The following is a 24,631-nucleotide window of genomic DNA, read 5'->3' on the forward strand; positions in this document are numbered from 1 at the left end:
TTTAAATTGTCTTTTTTCTTGTTTGGAAATCTAATAACCACATCCCTTCCTGTGGTCTCAAGTCAATTCAAACACAAATATCAGTCATCTCATATATACAGATAACAGAACAAATACACAGGCTGTTTTCAAAACCATCATGAAAGTTCAAATCAACAGTTTTGCCAGACACAAAATGTATCTCTTAACCTACTACCAGACTTTGTGAAAAAGTATTGTGCAATGCGAGTATGTTTTTTTTATTATTATTCTACTACATTGTTTGGAAAAATAAGTCACACCTGAATATAAGTCCTGGACAAAGTTGCATCCATGTATAAATTGCACTGAAATAGAGGATGCATCCAACAAGTATTAGGGCCCAGGTGTAGCCAACTTCCCTTTAGCCGCTTTGCACATCGTATTATGTTGTATTTGGGCATGTTTTAATCGGGAGCATCTTCTAAGTAATTGTGCGTAAGCTTTTTTGTAAATTCTGTTTATGTTAAACCATATCTGTTTATAATATATGTAACTCTGTGTTTTCACATACAAATGAACAGTTTTTATTCAATACTTAGTGAGTTAAGCAATATACTTGTATTGTATTCATTAACGACTCTCAATGAAGTATATAAAAAAAAAATTGCAACACTATTTGCAAACTGAATGTTTTTACTAGGGGTGTGATAAAACATAATTTTGTCCTGAATGTGGGCGGCTACCTGCAGGTACCCGATGAGTTTACCGCTAACATTTGATGTAACGGGTGGAAAAATATTTATATTGTCATTTGTGGTGCGGGTGTGGGTCGGGAATCAGTAGGCACAGGCAGACTGCGGGTCACATAGCCAAGGCCATTTTTTTCAAATGTCAAATAATGTTCATTTTTCTCAGCTTTTTTCTGTTAATTGTCACCACAACATTAGGCTATGTGTCTATTTTTCTTAAATGTTCCAACTCAGAGTGCCTAATGTTAGTTTGATTGCTTGTGTAAAGTGAGCAAATAAAGTATTTTTGTCTGCCTGATGTAGTACATTTACTCTAATGCGGGTGCGGTTTACACCGTGGGTTTTATGTTAAACGGGTCATGTAGGGTACGAAAATAAATTAGTGTTGCTGTCTGATAACAGGTCTGGTGTTCTGCAGGTGTGGGGCAACTTCGGGTTTACAAAACAGGACCCTTGCCAGACTCTGATAAGTGGAGTTGCATGTGACAGCCATCTATTAGAATAATCCTGTTTGTTAGTCACTTTGGATACAAAAAACAGAACCTTTCAGGTAAAAAAAAATTTATTCTGGATAATACGGTAAATAAAAAAACCTTTGACATAGTTAAGATTAACTTGATCATGAAACCACTGGAGAGTTTATGGTAGTTTTATTTGAGGGTTCTTCCTATGGACGGATCAGCAGAACTGACCTGATATGAAGGAGCCAGGGGGCATCTGGCTATAGTTGGCCCCAGCCAGAGTGAGAGCCACTGAGGGTGCAGGTGTGAAGGGGGGGCCAAAGTTCTGTGGAGTGGCGTAGGGACCCGGAGGAATAGGCTACATAAAGAGAGAGAGAAAGTGTGTGAAAGAGAGAAACCAAACAGATTTAATTTAAGAAGCTAAAACATAAAAACCCAACTCACAGTGGTAGTATAAGATTCATTTTGAGACGCTGCACATTTGGTTAAAACCATATTGCTGCAGCAAATGACTTTCTGGGTGCATTGGATTGTAGGTGGATTTGAGTGTGCTTCCTGTCTACTGCCTACATTGGCAGCTACCTTCTAAGGAAGCATCCTAACTGAAATGGAAATTTTGGATTTGGAACACATACTCACAATTAATTCTATTATAGTTTGACATTAGCATGTTTCTAAGTTAATAATACTCTAATAGGCATAAAAATATATAGCACACACAAATATAAGGTAAAACAGTGCTATTTTTTTAATGATACCTTTTGGTGCTGAATGTATTATAAATATACTTATAATGAACATTTCTCGTATGCCATCTTGGATTTATTTAGTTAATGGTAGGAATCCATGAGCATGCTTAAATATTTACAAACCTGAGCATTTTCCATTTGTGAACTGAGTGTTTTTGTATTTACCGGTGTTGTGAGTGTCTCGTTGCCTTTGTTGGCCAGTCTGCTGAGGATGCTTCTCTCTGACATCTGCAGACGGGCTGTGATTGGTGGGACTCTTGAGAGTGTGGCTGGGAGCCGCGTTACATCCGCCTTCATGTCACTCAGAAGCTCCTCCAGTTGGTTAAGAACTACAAAGATATAAATCATTACAACAAGCCATGTGTACAGTTCCATCTCTTTAATAAAACAGGCAGACAAGATTTATACGTAATGTTAAATAGCATTCAAGTGTTACCCTCTATTGCACGCATTATGAAATCAATGTCTAAAACATTTCTGATTCACTTTTCTTGCTTAAAAAGCCTCATTATTATGATTTTTATAGATTTCTTCAGGTTCGGAACTATATTGAATCAATTAATGAATTGTTATAATGAACAATTAATGAATTAATATTCTACTAAATGTTTTCACAGAGGCATATGTTTCGAACTCAAATCATAAAACCATCTCAAGACTTTATAGGGGTCTACAACAAACAAAAAGTAACTCATTATATGTAAAACAAAAATGGGAAAGGGAAGAAAACTTATATATAACAGAGGAGGAATGGGATAAGGTATGCAAGCTACAATGGAAAACTTCATGTTCTGCTTTATGGAGAGAGTTTTGTTGGAAAAACCTTGTCAGGTTCTTCATTACTCCAGCTAAAAAGACTCATTATACTAAACTGACCAGTTGCTGAAGAATGTGTGGGTCCTCCAAAGCTCATCATTATCATATATTCTGGGCAACCTCTTTTTCATGCAGGAGGTTCATAAAACTTTACAAAAAGTACACCAGGTGGACATTGCATTTAAATTGGAGACCTTGTATCTGGAAGCCCTGCCTTCAGGAAATACTACCTCTAATACTAGATATCTTTTCCGTATTCTAAGTGAAGCTGGCAGAAAAGCCATTACTAGAAAGTGGCTAAAACCAGAAATACCTACAATGGATGATTGGATTGACATTATTTATGATATATTTAGGATGGAAAGAATAACATTTTCTATTAGACTGCAACAGGAAACGTTTTTGAAAAACTCTGAGAGTTTGATTTTATACATCACTACTGTACGTCCATCTTTTGTTTGATGTGAATTTCTGTCCATCAAATAAATAAAACTTTTTTTTTTTCTTTTTTGAGTGAATTAAGCATTAGGAAGGCACGCCCCAACATTCTAGTTCTATTTACTATATTTAGTTTTTAATTATGTATTTAGCTTTTTATACTTGCATTTTATATTTACTTAATTGATCCTTACTTGCATCTGCATAAAATATTGTTACTCAGCTTATTATTTTTGGTAACAAGTGTTTTTGAAGAAGGCTGAGATAGATAAGGCTTCTAAGTCTTGTTACAATGACTATATTGTTTGTATGGATCTTTGTATATTTCAATAAAAAGAGAATTTAAAAAAATAAATAAATTTTCATTATTAAATCAAATATGTACATTTTAGGTATGTTGCTTGGAGGCAATATTGTGTGACAATGGAAATAAATTAATCAAAGACAGGTTTTTATTTTTTGAAATATTTATAGAGAAAGTGAACGACATTTTGCAGGATGCTAAAGAAAGCGAGATAAAAAGCAAAGAACAATTATGTTTTTATTAAGTTAAATATTAGTATAATACTCTTTACACTACTGTAACTGAGTTGTCTCCTAAATAACTCCTAGATATAAATCTAACTTACAAGTTCAATAATATTTATATAATTTAAAGCACAACTAAATAGTAAAAAGTTAGATATTTTATTAATGGATTATACAAAAAAATCTGAATAAATAACATATGACAACTGACAATATGACAATCTCGGGTGATTATGACAATCTCTATAGTGGCTGCATGTGTGACATCACTGTACATGTGTGCTATATTCATTCCACTGTCACAGAATATAGCTTTTAGGCAACAAACACATTGCAATTCCTTGTATTTTAAATGTTTAACAAATTTGAATAATATTTTAGATGGAAAATTTACATTGCTAAAAAGAGGGCAGTTCTCCAGAGCAAAAATGTTTGTCCTTCACATGGTGGACAATGCCAAGATGATTAAAAAATTACCACCAGGATGTAGTGTGAATGACAAAAACCTTAATAATTGTTTATTAAAAATAATTCCTTCATTATCAACCGATTTATTGCCATCTTACATGCATCATGTGCTTGCAAAGTAAAGGAAATGGGATTGTTGGTTTAGACCAACGACTGTAGCTGTTTATAGACTATTTGAGATATAACAGAGTTCATCTTGAAATGTTTAGATCTCTCTGCTTTCACAACTTTAAACACTCTTTACACCTGCATAGATAAAGTGTGTTTTTTTAAGAATGTCGTTTTTTCCCAGAGGTCCAGTTTTGTGAGTCAAGGTTTTCATGACTATAATCCACCCTCTCTATGACCTCTAGAAATAAACAGACTGTTTTTTTTTTTTTTTGCAGCTAGCCTACACCTTAAGGAATTCTATTTGTATGTCTTTTTATGTGCTGTTGTTACAGCAAAGCACCAGAATAACAACACATTTCAAGACAATCACTGTCACAATCACAGACATGAAATCCGTCAGTACTGCTTCAGTATTTGTGAGGTGTTGTGAAGAGATTAAAGTCTTTTGCTGATTCTGTCTGACACTGCTTAAATCAATGGCAAAAAAGGTTTAACCTGCTTGATGTGGTCCTGCAATTCTGCGCTTTTGAATGTGCAGCGAGGATCGCCCTGAAACACTCCGATTACATTGATACATGTTATTGAAGCAGTTTTGTGCCGCTCTGTATTCAAGCCTTTCTTATTTCTTTCCTTTCTTACTTTGATAGTTTCATGCAATAAGATAAGATTGTTGAATATCCGTTTGTCATCATGTTGAAGTGCTGTACTTAGCATCCATATATTCCTCTAAAAGGTGTAAAATTGGGGTCTCGTTAACATAACAGAGCCTAATTATACATTATTATCTTTAACACAGACTAGTCGACTAGTTCAAACAAATGACCACTACACATGCACATCCCTGCTTGTCAAATGTGTGATGAGTAACAACCCACTGCTACGCTTACACACAGGCTGCAGGTTTGCTGTCAGGTCTAATATAGTTTGTGCTGTCCCACACAAACCGTTAAGGTCAATGTTTTTTGGACACCAAATAGGTGATGTTGACATGTAAATGTTGGCGGTCACATGTTATTAAATTCATCAGTAAGTTCAGTAAAAAAGAGCTGTTTTAGCAGCTAAGTTTCAACAAATGGTCTTTTGGACTCAGGAGGAAGTTTTGAGCTCTAGAGGTTGTTTTCATAGTACACAGAACAATTAACTCTTCAAAAGATCAAGGAAAATTGTATTGCACATGATATGACCCCTATAAAGTACTTCAACAAGAAAGCATTTAAGTAAACTGATGTCACTTAGACAACTCCTTGAAGTTTCTTTAACAACTGAGAGCATTTAGAATTAAAAATACTGAAATTCGTTAAACTTCAAAAAATTCCCTTAACACAGCCGCCCGTTCTTTGAAGAGAGCTTATGAAGCATTTAAAGTGTCTCAATATTCTCTAGATAAGCTTTGAAAACTATCCACAGTTTTGTATGTTAACTGAACTATTATTGATTCTGGCTGTCAGAAATTAAGAATTTATGGATGGATCTTTCAGCATTAAGAGCGATAGTCCAAGTGAACTGATATCCAATAAATTGTTTATCTGCATAGATGTGACAATAAAGTGATTTGATTTTGATTTGAGATTACCAAAAAGAAAACTCCAGACCATTTTGAAAGTGCCTTGTATTTATGATCTGTTCACATATAAGACCTCTGAAACAGAGAGAAGCTGGCAGGAACACTGGTCCCACTGGATCTATTCAGCAGACACATACTCTCTGATACATTATTTTTCATTAAGAGACATTTACAAGAAAAAAGCCATCCATGCATACATACTCTTTCTCTCACCCTTATGCAAGACGGCATTGGCAGGTTTGTTTCCTGCGAGTGACTCCTTGCTGAGGTGCTGGTGGGACTCGGCCAGACATTCCACCTCAGCAAAACGAGCGTTCAGGGCCATGGCTGGGTGAGTGGGGTCCTGGGTCATGTTGAGATACGCAGCCCGACGCAATTGCTCCTCTATCACCAGGGCCTGTTCCAGCAACTAAAACAGAGAGAGAGAGATCTTAAACTATCCAACTATTTTACTGTTTTGATATGTTATCTAAAAACACTAATTCCAAGTTTTTCCAATGTTAAAGTTCTTTCTAGTATCCCAGCCTAAAGGAGTATTCCGGGTTAAACTCAATCAACAACATTTGTGGCATAATATTGATTACCGCAAAACATTATTTTGACTTGCACCTGCTTTTCTTTAAAAAAAGCAAAAATCACAGAGTGACTCCAGCCAGGTTTCCTAAGCAACCAAATTGGCCGGTTGCTAGGGAGGGTAGAGTCACATGGGGTAGCATCAACGTGGTCATGATTAGTGGTTCTCGCTCTCAATGGGGCACGTAGTAAGTTGTGAGTGGATTGCAGAATGGAAGTACCTTATCTATAAATGTTAAAATACTCATGGTTTCAAAAGAACAGCCACAAGACATAAACAATATGCGAGTTAACACGATTGTAGTGTTACTTTGTCTGTGTAAAGTTATAGCCAATTTTACAGCTTTGTTGCCATGACGATGTAATGTCAACAACCCCTAAAATAATTTAAATAATTATGATTTAAGCAACTTTACAGCTCAAATATAACAGAATAATTAATTTAAGTGCTTTTATAAAATTATAATATTTCAAAAATGTTATACATTTCCACCTTTAAATCCTCCAGAAATTGGCCCCATTCACTTCCAGTGCCTCAATGTAACCTCCATTTTTGCTTTATAAACTGTTGTTCTGTGGCGCTATCAAACTATCTGTTTTCTCAAGCAATGGCAGATGGAGGGATGATTGGTAAACTGGTATAAAAACAAAAATTATTTTTGCAATTCTGTTTGGTGACACTATTGGCACAGAAATAATACACTTCAGTTTTAAGAATTTGAAAAACACCTAATAGGATGAACAGGATGAACAGAACATGGTGACTGAAAGAGTGCAGAAGCTGAGAGGGTAAAGAAAACAAATAAAAAAGAGAAAGATAGAGAATACAGAGCTGGATAGAGGCTGAAAAACAGGCCCTGGAATAAAAGAAAATGTAAGAAATTTATTGAACCGAATTGACAGAAAAATCACGTCTGGAACGACAACTGTTCCAGTGATTTATGAGCATGAGAAAGCACCAGCTTCCAATTAAAACAAGTTCCAATGGAAGCTTTTCTCAAGTTGCTCAATGCATTTAGAATTATATAAGAGAAGAAGAAGAGAGAGAGAGAGAGAGAGAGAGAGAGAGAGAGAGAGAGACAGACAGACAGACAGACAGAAGGAGTCTGGGAAAAGAAAAAGGAAGATGTAGAGAAAAGGAACAAGAAAAACAATGACAGTGAGAAGGCTGTTTCACAAGAATGCATGTCAGATTATTCAGGTTTTGTGTATGCTTTTGACTCATCAACATTACTAATACAATATTTTGGCAGGAGTCACAGCAGAACAAAAGGTCAAATAAAAAGCTTGTTAAAACAAGACATACAATTATGACAAAATGACATACTGTGACCTGAGCCACAAAACCCACAATAAAAAAGGACAAGTGACAAAAACAAAAATAGCAAAACTTGTACAGTACATTTTATTTGTTATTTATTTACAACGTACCTTAAACCGTCTGGCGAGGAACTTGTTCTTCATCTCTAAGAAGTTTCCTTTGTTGGCTTGAGTTTTGAATGGTTCATTTATGACGGCAAACTGCGGGTCATTCTGAATATCTTGCCACCGTGCATAGCCATGACTGCAACAGGTCAAGGATTAAAGTTCAAACCTGTCAAACAATGACTAGAATTGGAGCTTCACAAGTTTCTTAAACAGAATATACATTTTGCTGTCTTTAATATTCTTTCATGTAATCTCAATGTACTCATAGCAACACCATTTTCTCATTTCATTTCCTTATCTTGTTCTTCTTGGCTATAAACTCTAAACACTATGAATACGAGAGGAGTATTGTGTTCAGACTGTAAATACAAAAACCCTCCCACTCATTTAGCAAACGTAATATAATACACATCAAATGGAACTGGACTGTTTCTATGGGGATAGCAGCCTATATCCAAGGATACCACACAATGCCTGCCAACAGCCAGAAGTCGTGTCGCCGGTGCCAGATCTCGTTGATCTTGCCTGATGAAATTGCCGCCCGCTCCTCATTCTGCCAAAGAGTGTGTAACTCTGTCAAAGAAAGAAAAACACAGCACAGGCCAGGTATCATTTGAAAAAATGCTACCATCCATTCATGATTCATGACAGGTAAATAAAAGATAAGTAACAATCCCTTTGGCAGCAATGTTAGCAAGTGTATTAATTGCGTTATCTGTCTATAAACCATATTATTTGTCCAGAGTACAGGCAGTATGCTTAGTGTTAGCTTGAAATGTTTTATCAACGCTGGTGAAATGTTTATTAACAGTATAAACCCCTCTATGTTTAGCTGCACTTGCAAAAATTTGTAAATTGAATTATATAAAGTGGTCGTCCTCAGGGAACTGAAACTATTTAAAGTCATAGGGGCACTAACGCTATTAAGTATAGGGGGAAATAATAGAAATGATAGAAACTGACCAGAAATTGACAACCTGCAATGTGAGGGTTGTTTAGGTGACAGGTGTTGAATTTGAGAATGTTTCTGATATTTAAACATGCTTGGAGCTGAAAGAAAGATACTTATATTAATATAATGTACTGTGTCATATATATATATATATATATATATATATGCAGTCCTGTGCAAAAGTTTTAGGCACTAGTGAAACATTTTGCATAGTGAGGATTTCTTTGAAAATAATGCTATAACTAGTTTTTATTGACCAATTAACTTCAAACAAATCCTGTAAACATAAACAAAAAGCTAAATCAATATTTGGTGTGACCACCTTTTCCTTCAAAACTGTTTTTCTTGGTTGTTGGCAGATAGGATGAACCAAGCTCCTTGGAGAATTCACCACAGTTCTTCTGTCTATTTCTTCTATCTCTTCATGTAATACCAGACTGACTCGATGTTCAGTGGGGGGCTCAGTGGGGCATACCATCTGTTGCAGGGCTCCCTGCTCTTCTATTCTATTCTATTTGCAAAAGGAATGTCTGGAAGTCTAAAATGTAAAAACTTGAAAAAATTGTTAAAACACTGTGACAATACCTGTGACAAAAGTGAACTACCCTGGTTTTTTTTTTTCATTTTGATGATATTAGTCATGTGATGAATCATAGAAAATGTAATTTGGTCTTGGTCATGATACTATACTTTCACACAATTTGAAATATGAAATACCACTCCCACCACTGAACTCTCCCCTTATATCCCAATACTCCCATCACAGTATCCACCCATATCATATGACAATGATTCATACTATTAGACTTCCATAGACATAATGACGTATGCATAATACCATATTTGCATTTAAAACATAAATATTTAAGTCTACACTTACATATAAATTACCCATGAATAAAAAGTGTATGAAATCATGGGTTTCTCAACTTCAACATAATATAGGAAATAATCAATGGTGACTGCATGGAAACTAATCTAAGGGAAGCCTTTGCAAACCACTGACATATGAAATCACTGGTTGCCATTTCTAGTAAAACCGCTAAAAAAACAACTGAGAATCTGAACTGCGTCTTTAAGAATGTGACCACACTGTCATCTTATCTCGGGAACACACTGTTCCATTTCACCTTTATTATAACAAAACATGCCTTTCTTTACATAAGCAAGCAGCTTTCCAAAACACATTTACCTAGCACACGTTACTGTGCTTCTAAATACCTGGCAAACTATCAATGAGCATAATGTTTTCAGTACTATACACACAAAGATAAGCACATATAAAGGTTAAGAACATAAGAACGAGTTAGACTCTCTTAAAGGGACAGCTCAACCAAAAATTTAAATTCTCTTATCATTTACTCCCACTCATGCCATCCCAGATGTGTATGACTTGTTTATTCTGCTAAACACAACCAAAGATTTTTCACTCCAGTGATTAAATCTGTATCTTCAGAAGATTTTGGGGTGAGAAACAAACTTCTTCTATTGTTTTTGGCAATTCACTTTATTTGTGCATATCGCCACATATTGTGCAGGGAGGAGAATTTATAGTATAAAAAGGACTTAAATATTGATCTGTTTCTCACCCACACCTATCATATTGCTTCTGAGGATGTGGATTAAACCACTTAAGTCGTATGGATTATTTTTATGTGGCCTTTATGTGCTTTTTGATCCTCCAAAGTTCTGGCCACCATTCATTTGCATTGTGAGGACCTACAGAGCTGAGATATTCTTCTAAAAATCTTTGTTTGAGTACAGCAGAAGAAAGTAAGTCATACACACCTGGGATGGCATGAGGGTGAGTAAATGATGAGAGAAGTTTCATTTTTAGGTGAACTATCCCTTTAAATGAGCTACCTGAACTAGCAATATGAATATGGACACTGCATACTTAAAGCTGCAGTGTTTAATCTCTGCATATTTACAGCCCCAAACAGAAATGGAAAAAAAAAAGTTTTTCCAAACCGGTTTCTCAAACGCTCTTTCCTTTCCCAAACTCAAACCACTGGTTGAGCACAATGTTTACACTTTTCAGAGTAAATCAACCTACAAATGGCGTACTTTTAGCTGTCTCTGCATATTAAGCTGGGATGTGAGAAAGTATTTTAACACAGAAACATGACACTCAGCAGCTTTAAACAATTTTATGTGTACCTGTGAAGCCTCCATCTGCAATGTTGAACATGAATCGTGGACGCTCTGTGGGTTTACCGTTACCTTTGGGTACCTCCTCCCTTGGCTCTCTGAACTCTTTCCCAGCATCTTTTTCACCCTTCACCTCCTCTGTAACCCGATAGAAGGAAGAGAAAAACATGTTTACATGATAAGAAACATTGATAGAAGTTAGGAATATTTGTATTTGTTGCACTGACACATAGAAGCATAGATGCAGCATCATTCAAAACCAGAAGTTCTCATTTACCAATGGCATTGTAGAAATACGCTTTTCGCAGTCAGCCATTATTAATTTTTCAACGAGTGAAGGCATCCAGTTACAGGCGATTATTGAGATAAAGCAAGTAATATTCGGCTGATCATTCGATCTAAACATGGTGGCACACATAAATGTGCACCCAGCACCTTTGTAGAATAATGATATGACTAGAGTCTTCATCTAAGTTTTTCAAAAATACTATTTTACTATTGCTATTCTTTCTGTTTATTAAAAGTTGGAAACTCATAATTACACTAATTATGACAGGACATGAACACTCCATTTTGTACCCTATATTTGGGAGTAAATGTACTTTTCACTGTATAACAATAAAATACATAAAACAAGAAAGGCAGACCTTTAGCATTCACCTTTTTTAACATCAGAAGACTGACCATCTGTTTTCTCTATCTTTTCTGTTGTTTCTGTTGGAGCCGTCGCATCACTTTTCTCCTTCTCTTCACCAGACTTCTCTCTTTTCTCTCCCTTCTCCCCTTTCACAGCCTCTGTGATGACATTCACAACAATCAGCCCTGAAATCGCAATTAAACTAGAGACCAAAATGACATCCAGTCAGATTTCACTGCTGCAGCTACCTCTGCTCTCATCTTTAACGAATGGGGAATCAGACATGGAATCTTCCTTCAAGGCCTCTTTCTCAGAGCTCTCCTCCTCTCGTTTCTGTTTCTCAATTTTTTCTTTGGGTGAAGATGGAGGGATGTCAGGGTTTTCTTTCGTTTTGGAGTCATCACTAACTGTTGTGGGAGCTTCGGATGTCTGGGATTTTTCATTGGTTGAGGATTCTTTCTCAACCTCTTTCATTGGGGTGGAGGTCTAGACGGAGGGATATAAACACTCTTTCCTCAAGTACTTGACAAATACACACACTCTTTCTCTCTAACACATACACTAATGCACACTTTCTCTCACTACACATTCCACCTTAAAGAAATAGTTCACCCAAAAATGAAAATTCTATCATCAGTTACTCTTCCTCATGCCATCCCAGATGTTTATGACTTATTTTTTCTGCTGAACACAAACAGAGATTTTTAGAAGTATATCTCAGCTCTGTAGGTCCATACAATGCAAGTGAATGGTGACCAAAACTTTGAAACACCAAAAAGCAAACAAAGGCACCATAAAATTAATCTATTACACTCAAGTGGTTTAATCAATTATTTTCTTAAGTGATCTAATTGATTTGGGGTCAGAACAGACCAAAATATGAAAAAAAATTCACTGTACTTCTTGCCATTGAAGTCTCTAGGCATGATCATGATTTCAAGCTCGATTACATTTCCTATGGACGCATCCATAGAGCACTAGATGGCACTGGGAAGTGTAATTGAGCTTGAAATCATGATTGCCTGATGTCACCAGTGTTTTATGGATTACTTTTATGCTGCCTTTATGTGCTTTTTGGACCTTCAAAGTTTTGAACATCATTCACTTGTGTGGACCTACAGGGCTAAAATAATTTTTAGAAAATCTTCACTTGTGAAGAAAGAAAAACATAAATATCTAGGATGTCATGAGGGTGATTAAATGATAGATATATATGGTATCTGGTATCTAAGTGACGACATATCATAGGCTTCTGTTGTTTCACTACACATAATCCCAAACCCTAACAGTAAAAGAAAAGATGTAGCATTTTTACAACAATAATATTTTTTTTACATTTATTTTATTATTTAATTTCCAATTGAGGATGTCCTCGAATGTCCCCAAAAGGATTTAGCTCACATCTGGGGGTAATTTTTTCCTCAAACTGTAGCTAAGTAACCCCGACCCCCTCTCCACACACACACAAACACACACTTACCTCTCCATGCTCTGTGCTTTCCACACTCCCCCCCTCCTTTCCTTCTTTCGTTTTCTCTTTCTCTCTCTCTTTTTCTGGTTCTGTCTGGGGCTCACACTCATCCTTCTCACCCTCTTTCCCGCTCTTTTCTATCTTGTCAGTTGGAGAGGGAGTGGCTGAGGAAACAGGTCACAGCAGGTAAAGTGTGATATTCTCTTGTAAAGGTGTGTGTGAGCACTGAAAGAGAGATTAGGGTGAGTTTGTACCTGGTTTGGAGGTGCAGGGTGTGTTGTTACAGCTACGTTCAGGTGTGGGAGTGTCTGTCTTAATGGCAGGAGAAGAGGCTCTTGAAGATCTCTTGGAGTCCACGGTAATCTCTGGCTTCAGTTCAGGCATGCTCCATTTCCCATTAATGTGCTCAAATTCTTGCACCTTCACACAGCGCAACACAACACACACCAGGTGTCAACACACACATCCTCACTGACATTCTACTAACATTCAAGAGCATCAGATTAAACACTTTTAGACTACAATCCTTAGATATTATACAAAAATGTATATGTGTAGTTGACGTCCTATGGTTTGATATCCTATACTCCATCTTTAAACAGCACTTACAGTAGCTAATTATTTTACAGTATAATTATGCATGTAGCTTTTATAATGTGTCTGTATGTCTATCCATCCATCCATCTACCAACCTACGCTGGTGAAAAGACCTGCTAAAATTGACTTTCATGCTAGCCCAGGCTGGTTTATGCCGATTAATGCTGTTTTGATCCTGGTCAAGCTGGTCGACCAAGATGAAGCTGGTTGACCATGGAAGTTGACTATTGGCATTGAAGTTTGACTATTCTTTTAAGGAATAAAACAATAGACTGTGTTAGACTCTATATGTACACTTAGCTGTGAGAGTTGGACCCACACAGACCTTCTTCTTGACCAGAGACATGACCCCTATACGCGTGAGGACCGGCTGCCTGCAGAGACCCTCCCGCGGAACACCGTCAGCAAACGTCTCCGAACCATCAGCCACCGGCTCACATAGATGCCTCATGAAGAGCGACACATACGCCCTGCCAGAGAAACCAAGAAAAAAGAATAAAAAAGAAGGGATAACTGCATTTCTTTCACAGTATTCAAGTGTTTCAATTCCTTTAAGTTTTTATATTTTCCAAACACGTGAGATTATGGGTGAGGAAATTCATACTTGAACTCTTTCTCACACTTGCCACGAAGGTCTCGCACCAGCCACTGGCAGGAGAAGGCGTCCTGAGCAGGCATTCCCCACCTCATTACAGCATTCAAGAAGGCCTTTCTCTGGCGCATATTAAAGCCCAATACCTAACAAACACACACAGATACAAGATTAAAAACCCTATATTTTCTTTCCTGTGCTAACTTAAGGCCAGCTAAGGCCAGCGTTTGCATATGGCAGAGAATGGCAGTTGCCATACCCTAGCATGCAGACAAAATGGGGAATACGCCTCGTTAAGATGCAGTTTGCTCGCCCTCTTCAGTCTATGTCGGCCTTGTTTCCCAAATGCATCATAATCCCAAGTAGGTATATCATAGAAATGACCATACGAATCATCTTAAACATTTTTTTTTAAATACTTGAAAATGGTCGTAGATCTAGTGTTCTGGAGTAAGGACATATCTGACTTATGCAGACACTAGCAGGACAATCGCGAAATTACACCTCATAAAATTTAATCCAGTTAATGTCTCACACATTATGCAGACGCATACAATGTAACCATGATACTTAAAATGTTTTATTGTATTTATTTTTAAAAAGAATATAATTGTATAGGGCTACTTATATCAGTTAACCTACATAGGCCTATTTATTATTAAATATATGATATATAGTTTAAAATTAAGGTATAAAATAGATAAATGAAAGAAAAATAATATTTTTGATAAAATAATTCAAAATTATAAATCAATAAATTATGCATATTTGTGTGCAGGATCACAAAGTTGGTACAAAGTGGCCACATGATTCAATTACAACTTAGTTATCCAAGGGTTTTTGGCCATAACCTAGGTTTTTGTGAAACGCTGCCACTGATTGAATCAGGAAGATTGGGCGTGACATATCAAAATGCTTGTCATCATTTTTTGTAACTAGCATATAGGATTCATTTACATCATACGTTACATATATTTTCCAAAAGAGTTAAACTGTATATTATAACTGTATATATTCGTTAAAGTTAAGTTTGTCAACCTTTAGAAGCATCTAGATGACTTTGAAACTAATAGACATGGACTAAAAGCCATGTCTATTAAAAACTCCAATTTTGATTTCATAGAGCCTTTAAGGATGACATATTCAAATCTTTTGCAAATCATTTCAGTCTAATCAGGCTTCCTATGAAAAACAGGCATGCTGGCCAATTTTCAATGCTGGAAAAATTTAGCAAGTTCATCTCCAACTGTATGTCAGTCAGTTTTATTATCAGACATCCAAAGATGCTGTATATACTGGTCCCACAGATGACCTCCAGAAAAACAACACTCTGAAAATACTCTTAATAATAAATATATAATAAATGACTGCTAATATATAAACAGTCAGATCTAAAAGCATCTATTATGATATTCGCCTTATTTACTGTATGTGTAGGAGTTGTGCCATAGCAAACAAACAAATAACTGAATTAGCAAATCTGCAATACCTCAATGTTGCCCCCCACTCTGGCCAACAGGGGGGGCAGTGGTTTATCCTTCTCATTTCTAAGATGCCTGCGTGACTGTCTGCGACCTTAAGAGAGGTAGAGAAGAGTCAGCCAAGAGATCAGTTTTGCACGTCCATCTCACTGAGCCAGAGTCAGGAAACATGGTTACAGCACAGGAAGGATATATTATCCTGCACAGCTGCACAACATAAACTCTGCGCAGGTCTCCATAAGAATAACAAAACCTGACAAAACCACCAGATGTCATAAATGTCATAAATGAGCCAAATAATGTTTTAATTAAAATAAAAAAGATGCCAACATTTGTTTTAGGAGTTGGGTACAGTAGTTAGATCTAGATCTTTACACTGTCTAAATAAAATGTCAGTGGTTCTTGCTTGTGCAAAATGTGCAGCCATAATGCTAGCTAACAGCTAAGGCACTCTGAGGATTTGTTCCATAGCGCAAAATAATGCTGGATGAGTTACGCACCAAAGATTAACTCAAAGTGTTAAGGTTTTTTCTTTATATTAGGAACAAAAGATGTCAATGGGAAGTGTATGCGTGTGTGTATGTGTGTGTGTGTGTGTGTGTGTGTGTGTGTGTGTGTGTGTGTGTGTGTGTGTGTGTGTGTGGTCCTCACCCTCAGGTCTCTCATCAAAGTCCTCGTCTTCCTCCTCTGAGCCAACGGAGTATTCTGATTGGTTATCTGAAATGTCAGCATGCCACTCTGAAACAGCATACAGAACAAAGCACTGCTAATCAGGAACACTCCACACAAATCAAAGTTCAGAGAGTGTGTTTAGCACTAAGGTCTAACAATTTCCATTCACCAGAATCCTCAAATAGTGTCCAACAAACATTTGAGACAGATGTGATTGTTTGAGATTTGGCTCCTTTGCGAAAAACTATTCTGCATCTCCACTTATTTAACCATACACACACATTCTCTTCATATTCTGCTGTCACAGAGAATGATTTAGCCCAACTGGAAAATGTAGGGCTGCTTAACAAATATGAAAGCCCACAAAAGTCATTTAGTGCAGCACAGGCTGCTGTTGAATTTTTAATAAGCCAGCATATCGTGCATATGTAATATATTATGCAGAAGATAAGCTGCAACATTACAACCCAGGAAATAAGGTTGCTTGGATCCACAATAAAACGTTTTTCATTGTTATCACTGTAATTATGCAGCTGTAAGCATCATCTTAAAACCAAAGTTTCTAGATTGTTCCTCTCAAAAGAAAACTTCATTTAACTTTTTTCCCTGACCATTTTGTTTTTTTGTTTCTCTTTTTGTCATATAAATAATAAGCTGCCACATTTACACATTTTCAGCATCCCTGGGGTGTTGTGGATTCAACCATTTTGAGTGCAAACTCTTCAACTACATGTGGCTGTTCAAACCTGACCAAAACAAAAATGTGTGGGAAAATATTTCTTTGCCTCTCAGTCAAAAGTAAAACCACATACTCGGAGTGAAATTGCTATAAAATGCAATCCGGATGATTCAAATGAGAAAATGAATCCTGAGTATTTTGATAAGCACAAAAGGGGTTTAATGTAATAAAAGACAAGAATGGCACTTCATAAAATATATTATTTAATCTGTGGCAACAGATCCGTTTCTGTGTTTACATTGGTTTATACTGCTATGAAAAAAGTTCCCTCAGACAGTGGTCTGCAGGCTTAAGGGCCCGATATACTTCTGAAGGAGTTCTTCTTCGTTCAGGTGTAAAAAAGAAGTTTGTAGTAACAGCCGAGTAACTGTATACTGTTTGCAAACATTCAGACACCCACCTCACAGCTATGGGAGTCATTTATAAGTTCATTTAAAAATTAGAGCACTCAGTAATACCTTTAGTAATATGACATTTAAATGTGTTATCAATGACTTTATGCCTAATTCCATGAATAGAATTCACACTAGATCAGAAAAAGATGCTTTTTTTGAACCACTCATGATGATTTAAAGTAATAAATATGTAGTAATAAATAAATAGTAGAAAATGCGCTAATTTCTATTTTACATTCTGAATTAATGACGCTAATAGCTAACGCGCTATACGCGGCCATAATTTGCGCTGATAACGCTGTTATTGTAATTTATGATGACACTGATACTACTGCAAAGATTGGTGTATAAAAGTGTGTTAATGGCACGCACTAGGCCTCTGCGGGCATATAAAACAAAAGTATGAAGTATCGGGGCCATTACACTGTTGTTCTACTTCAGCTTCTTTTCTACCCTTAAATGTATCACTAAAGGTATGTTAACATGTCTTTTTTTTGTGCAGACCTAGTTGCTTTAATTAGCATATTGACAGCAGTGCTTGTTGGACAGTTTGCATAGTAAAACCCTCTCAGAGAAGTTGCGTCTTAAAATTCATCCCCTTTACAGCACTGCTGCTAACACCAAACACATTCAGACGTCTTTGGCCATTGTGTCATATCTCAGGCTGTTTTTTGAGGGTCCCACCACAAGTGTTGTGTTAAGACAACATGTCAAATTAAATATAGTCCTACTTTTTAAAAAGTGTCTTGGAACCCCTACATTCTGTTTCTTTCTGTTGCACTCTGTCTAGCTGTTGGGAACACAAGAATGCATCTTAAGTAAAGCTTGCTAAAAACTAGATGATGTTGGACTGTACCTTGGTCCTCCTGGGCTGCGTCATTGTAGTTGACCTGTTTGCGGACTCTCTTTCCTTTGCCGAGATTGCGGGCCAGATCTTCTTGCTGCTGCTCATAGTGATGCCTCAAGAGTTTCTCCCAGTAATCAGGATCCACGTTCTCTTCCTGCTTAATTATCTCTCTCTCGATCTCCTCTATCTGGACACACCCACATGAAAATAAATCACGCATAAGATTGCTATAATGTATTAGTTGTTTCTCCTAGACATCAATCAGATTAAGTGGTGAGAAAATGCAGATTTTGCTTAAGTCTCTTAGTTCTCAGATTTGACTCCTGAGAAAAAGAAGAGATCTCAACAATGTTACAAACTGTTAGGTTCAAACCGCAGGTGAATGTGGCCCAAATCAAATTTTTCCCCCTCACTTGTGACACCGATCTGTTAATTGTATGACGGTGTGAACAGCCACAAGCCATTGAATCTGAAATTTTCAAATACAATTGGGCCACTTTCATATGTGAAAATAAATTGAATACGTATCTCATTGTTTTCTGATATGCCGTCAGTGTGAACAGCTAGATCAGATTTAATTGAATTTTTTACATCAATCTAACTCAATATTCATCACTTGCACACTTGATTTACTGCATAATTTGTCTCTTACGGTATAAAACCTTTAATTTCAAGTAATTTCTTTTCCACGTAATGCATTCAGTTCCTTTTTAAGAAAAGAAAATGATAGGCTTCAACAGTTAGGTTCAGGAAAACATACAGAGGTAGCTTTAGCTTATGTAATACAGCTCTTTGCTCATGTTACTCGTGCATGTTACAGTGTGAACATAGCCTTTTTTGCCAAGATACCAAAAGTCAGAAATATATATATGAACTCATCTTTCTCATTAAATTCTTTCAAGACTAATTATTTTAGCAATATTATCCAATTTCATTTTATTTATCATAATTTTATTTGTATAATTATAGCTCTATGTTCTTGCTGTATTTCAACAACTGTCCAATTATGTTTTATTCCTTAAGGAATTTTAAGAAAAACATCTGAGACAAAGTTGATTCTTAAACTAAGCATAACTTAGATATCCATTAAGTCTCATAAGCAATGAAAGAGCAACCTCTCAGCAATACAATTTTCCTCTGCGTGAGATGCACACTATTCTACAAACATACTTTACAGCTGAATTATTGATGAAAAGATAACATTTATGTAACATTTCATATTAAGTTACAGTTTTTGACACTCTTCAAATAACTACTCCTTAGTTTAACCTCTCGCACTCCCACCTTGTCGTCCTCTTTGACGGTATACTGCGCCACCTTGAAGGAGCTAAGATATTCGTTCATGTTCTGCATGTCAGAGTCATCTGTGGCGTCCTGGCTGCGGTCCAACAGGTGCTCGATGGCGGCATTGTCGTAGTGAATTATGCTGCTGTCTTCGTCCTTATTGTCCCCTGCTGAAAAACAGAAATATAAGGAGAACCTTATGAGTTCCTCTGTCATTCAGAGTGGAGATTTTCAGCACAATCCAATAATGTGTGTGATAAAAACACTTTTCTGGGGAAGGTTTGACTCAGGCAGGTTTGAGTGCAAGTTTAAAAAGAAAAACCTGTTTAGAAATGTCAGTTTTAACATTGAAACAAAGATCTTTATTTGTTGACTGAATGATTCAATGACTCATTTGTTGATTCATTGGTTCATTTATTTTTAACAATCACAGTTTATTTAATCAATCTCACCTTCAATCTCATCCTTGAAAAGCTCCTCAGTGCCAAACTTGAGGATGTCATCCAGCTCTTGTTTGGACATGGATCCAGCTTTTGAACCCAGACCAGGTCGCACCACCAGATGTGTGAGCATCATCTTCCTTTTGGCCACCTGAGTGATCCGTTCCTCGACAGAGGCCCGAGTCACAAAACGATAGATCATCACTTTGTTGGCCTGACCAATACGGTGAGCTCGGCTAAAGGCCTGAGAGAGAAGATTCAAGATGACATAGAAACGGCTAGATTGAGCTTCCTAAAATACCTTTAGGTTCAAAACCTCACGGAAGCTATTATGAGTTTCGTACGTTTTTACTCAAACTATCCACTTGGGGGCAAAACACACACCTAAGCTCATGTTCAAACAGCAGGTATAATGTGATTTGTTTTTCAAATCCAGTCATACTGTCATTTTGCAAATGATGAAATCGGATCTGTTTGTTCAGACAGTCTTGTTAATATTCCAGATATCTACATTGTTTGCCATGGTTATGACTTAAGCATGAGCACAATACTAAGAGACAAAGGGTCTGTTCCAAAACCTAGTGAGCTGCCTCCGGAGGCAGCATTTTAAGGCATCATAGGCATGCTCCCGATGCAAAGGCCTTAATGCAAAGGTTAAGCTTAATTATGCAACCTCCTAAGATATCAAATTTTTGTCAAATTCTTAGGTATCATCCTATGTATATTTCCCCAGAAATAGCCAATCCCAGAATGCACTGTGATGAGTTTGGTGAAAAGATACATTCAAGATGGAGGAGTAAGCTAGATATTTTTAAGTAATTAGTAATGGTAAAATGTTGTTTGAAATAATAGAAAATAACACCAAATGTGTGCTAAGTGTATTTATGCTCATTAAATTATTGCGTCAATCCTTTTTAATCACCTGTATTGAAATAAATTGAGAGTTGATTCCTATGTAGAGCTTTCCAAATTGGTCTTTTAAGAGGCTCTGTTTCAGTTTGGATGGTGTCACTGAAGGCAGCTGCCTAAGCAGGCAAACTTTTTGCTGACAGTCTGAACAAATGTAAAGCAAATATGCTGTGGACTGACTGTATGATAGCCTTCTCTTGTACTATGTATATTGTGTAGTTTTGCTACCTGAATGTCATTGTGAGGATTCCAGTCAGAGTCAAAGATGATGACTGTGTCTGCAGTGGCCAAGTTGATGCCCAGGCCACCCGCTCGTGTAGAAAGAAGAAAACAAAACTGACACGCTCCAGGAGCTGAGAGACAGAAGAACTTTATTCAGTCAGTATAACAAATTACACAGATTCATGCATCAATAAGACACACAATTGATGTGTTGTTGAAGTTGATTGAATAAGACATTTATTCAAATATTAAAAATCTCCCTCCACCACAATACCATACATATTATTATAGCTTCACTGTTGTTCAAAGGTTGATATATTTTTCATGACATTGTAATATTAAATTCAACAATGCTTCTATATTAAATCTTATAAAATGCTTTAGTTTAAACAGGGTTATAATATCTTGACCATATCTGTTCTCAGTTTATTTTAAGTTTGTCTTCCATTTGTGTGCCTCTATTAGACTGGAGTGCAAATGGCAGCGCTGTGTGGCAGGTGCTATATTTACAACTAGTGCAAATAGTCATGCAAATAGTTAAATTGCAAGATTTACTTGCCCAACAATAAACGCTGGCAAAACTCAAGCTAGTAAGTAGCTTTGTCCAACCCTGATATAACACACATGTGAAATGTTATTCAATGATTACTTATTTACTAAATGTCTATATGTTTTGAGCTGCTCTTACCATTGAATCTGTCAATGGCTTCCTGTCGGAGAGCTCCAGTGATGCCTCCATCAATTCGCTCATATTTATAACCCTCATAATCCAGGAAATCCTCCAGCAAATCCAGCATCTTGGTCATCTAAGAAGGAAACCGAGTGTGCAAGTTTAAATATGATCTAATAACTTCATTCTAGGTTCATAAACGTTTCAGAGCAAATACGCAGACTTATGTATGTCACGTTACAGCCTAACCATTAGACACAGCCATATTAAATAACTTGGAAATTAAAAATAAAACTTGAACAACATGGGGCAAATGATCATCATGTAATGTACCACTTGGGGGTGCACTTGGGCTAGTTGTCACACAAGGAGGGCAATAACTCAGTACTGGTAATGCATTTTTTTTTTTAGATAAAAGTATGACAGTGACTGTTTCTCTAGCTGTGGTTATGCATGTTGGTTTCAAATGCCTAGTAAAAAACTGCAGTGAAGGGAATTGTACATTTTTAGACGTTTCGTGAATTGTTTTGAGTTTCATAATTGTTTTACTGTTTAAATATGTTTAAATCTTATTGGCAAATCAAAAATAGTCCATTTCCGTTCCAGGTTTCGTTTGTGACAGTTTACCCCATATAGTGTAACAACATGCCACTCTCTTGGGTCATCTTTTTTCCTGGACAAGAATGGTGAACATGTTCAAAGCTTTTTTGTAGTCAAGACTTACAGACTTTACAGGACGTGGCTACATAGAAACTGACTTTTAAAGCTAAAACTACCATGAGAAATATCCACTAGAGTAATAAGTATGACAACTTTCTACAGTCTCCCCTTGTGCGTGAGTTTGCCTGTGTGAGTGAGTACCTGAGAGAACACCAGCACTCTGTGGCCTTGTTCTTTCAGCTTTCTGAGCATCTTCTGCAGCAGCATGAGTTTCCCAGAGGCCTTGGTGAGGCCTACACCTTCATAAGCTCCACTTGGTGTTTTAGGAGCTTCCTGTCAGATGCAAACACACATTAGCAAAACAATCCCTGCTACATACATTCCTACCTACATATTTATAGAAAAACAAACAACCCCAGTCCAACACCTGTACATTTGCTAACATTATCTAAAACAACAAACAATACTACTTGTTTGAACCACATTTTCTGACAGCAGATGGCAGTAATTGACTGCATAATTTGGATCACCAAAAATACAGAGCAAAACTACACTGAAACATTTTCAGGAGGCTGTCAGAGAGATATCTTACAGCTGAAGCAACAGGGAAGAGGTAGGGGTGGTTGCAGCACTTTTTCAGGTCCATCATTATGTTGAGCAAAGACACCTGGTTTCCTCCTCCCTTCGAATTCAGCGCCTCAAAGTTACGAGTCAGAATGAATTTGTAGTATTTTCTGTTTAAGGGCACACACAACACATGAGAAAATCTTAAACATTTGTCCTCTCTTCTTTTATAGATTATAGATTATTAATTATTCTTTATCCTTCTAGTTTCTTTTCTTGCCCATCTCTATCTTTCACTCAAAAATATTTTTAGCCTATTTTTAACTGAATAACAAATTTCCATTTAACTGAATTGCCTAATCTTTAACAAAATAAAATGTACAAATCTTACAAACTGCAATTTTTATTAATGACATTTTCTTCAAGACTATTCAATTCAATTAGATGGAAATTTGTTATTAAATTGAAATGGATACATCTTAAAAATAGGCAAAAATATTTTTTTGAGTGTTGGTTTCACATCAATATTGCACTATTCAATTCAGTCTTTTTAAATAATTCAAAAGAAATCCAGGCAAGTAAACTATTTACATTACTTCTAAAATTAAATCAAAATTTCAGCATTTTCTGAAATATTTTGATTAATCCCTTTAAAGAGACAGTTCACCCCAAAAATGTAATTCTCTCAACATTTACTCACCCTCATGACATCAGACTTTTAGAAAATTATCTCAGCTCTGTGGGTCCATTTAATGCAAGTGAATTGTGGGCATAGAATTTTGAAGGCCCAAAAAGCATATGAAAGCAGCATAAAATTAATACATATGACTCCGGTGGTTAAACCCATATTTTCAGAAGCATTATGATAGGTGTGGTTGAGAAACAGAATTTTTACCATTTTTACTATAAATCTCATTATTTCACTTTCAAATTCTTCTCCTTTTGTTTTGGTTATTCCCATTCTTTGTGCATTTTGCCAACTACTGAGCAGGAAGGAGAATTTATAGTAAAAAAGCTCTTAAATATTTATCTGTTTCTCACCCACACCTATCATATCACTTCTGAAGATATGGATTTAACTAATGCAGTTGTATAGATTACTTTTATGCTACCTTTATGTGTAGTTTTGGACCTTCAAAGTTCTGGCCACCATTCACTTACATTGTATGGAGCTACAGAGCTAAAATATTCTTCTAAAAATCTTAATTTGTGTTCAGCAGAAGAAAGAAAGTCATACACATTTGGGATGGCTTGAGGGTGAGTAAATTATGAAAGAATTTTCATTTTGGGGTGAATTATCCCTTTTTAAATCAATAAAGTGACCCCTGAGGGGGGCTGGATAGCTCAGCGAGTATTGATGCTGACTACCAACACTGGAGTCGCGAATTCAAATCCAGGGAGTGTTGAGTGACTCAAATTGGCCCGGTTGCTAGGGAGGGTAGAGTCACATGGGTTAACCTTCTCGTGGTCGCGATTAGTGGTTCTTGCTCTCAATGGGGCGC

General features: G+C 36.5%; 1 protein-coding gene across 8 annotated transcripts in view; it reads right to left on the reverse strand.

Moving 5' to 3' along the window:
* LOC127654586 (chromodomain-helicase-DNA-binding protein 3-like) overlaps positions 1 to 24,631 on the reverse strand; it is a 71,281-nt gene that overhangs the window by 21,505 nt on the left and 25,145 nt on the right. For 3 of the 8 annotated variants that reach the window (XM_052141842.1, XM_052141818.1, XM_052141807.1), the window contains exons 19-40: positions 23,158 to 23,299; positions 22,767 to 22,898; positions 21,924 to 22,041; positions 21,242 to 21,366; positions 20,117 to 20,348; positions 19,665 to 19,834; positions 18,390 to 18,567; positions 16,379 to 16,465; positions 15,736 to 15,821; positions 14,259 to 14,392; positions 13,980 to 14,124; positions 13,312 to 13,477; positions 13,067 to 13,221; positions 11,835 to 12,072; positions 11,610 to 11,744; positions 10,959 to 11,087; positions 8,810 to 8,896; positions 8,311 to 8,419; positions 7,850 to 7,982; positions 6,059 to 6,254; positions 2,086 to 2,249; positions 1,403 to 1,529 (exon numbers count right to left, since the gene is read on the reverse strand). In XM_052141842.1, the coding sequence (XP_051997802.1) occupies positions 1,403 to 1,529; positions 2,086 to 2,249; positions 6,059 to 6,254; positions 7,850 to 7,982; positions 8,311 to 8,419; positions 8,810 to 8,896; positions 10,959 to 11,087; positions 11,610 to 11,744; positions 11,835 to 12,072; positions 13,067 to 13,221; positions 13,312 to 13,477; positions 13,980 to 14,124; positions 14,259 to 14,392; positions 15,736 to 15,821; positions 16,379 to 16,465; positions 18,390 to 18,567; positions 19,665 to 19,834; positions 20,117 to 20,348; positions 21,242 to 21,366; positions 21,924 to 22,041; positions 22,767 to 22,898; positions 23,158 to 23,299 (3,188 nt within the window). Of the gene's footprint in view, positions 1 to 1,402; positions 1,530 to 1,615; positions 1,774 to 2,085; positions 2,250 to 6,058; positions 6,255 to 7,849; positions 7,983 to 8,310; positions 8,420 to 8,809; positions 8,897 to 10,958; positions 11,088 to 11,609; positions 11,745 to 11,834; positions 12,073 to 13,066; positions 13,222 to 13,311; positions 13,478 to 13,979; positions 14,125 to 14,258; positions 14,393 to 15,735; positions 15,822 to 16,378; positions 16,466 to 18,389; positions 18,568 to 19,664; positions 19,835 to 20,116; positions 20,349 to 21,241; positions 21,367 to 21,923; positions 22,042 to 22,766; positions 22,899 to 23,157; positions 23,300 to 24,631 lie in introns of all 8 variants that reach the window. The other 5 variants (XM_052141836.1, XM_052141827.1, XR_007971954.1 and 2 more) reach the window with 4 other exon arrangements.

This window comes from Xyrauchen texanus, chromosome 2 (genome assembly GCF_025860055.1).
Source record: "Xyrauchen texanus isolate HMW12.3.18 chromosome 2, RBS_HiC_50CHRs, whole genome shotgun sequence".
In the NCBI taxonomy this organism is placed as follows: domain Eukaryota; kingdom Metazoa; phylum Chordata; class Actinopteri; order Cypriniformes; family Catostomidae; genus Xyrauchen; species Xyrauchen texanus.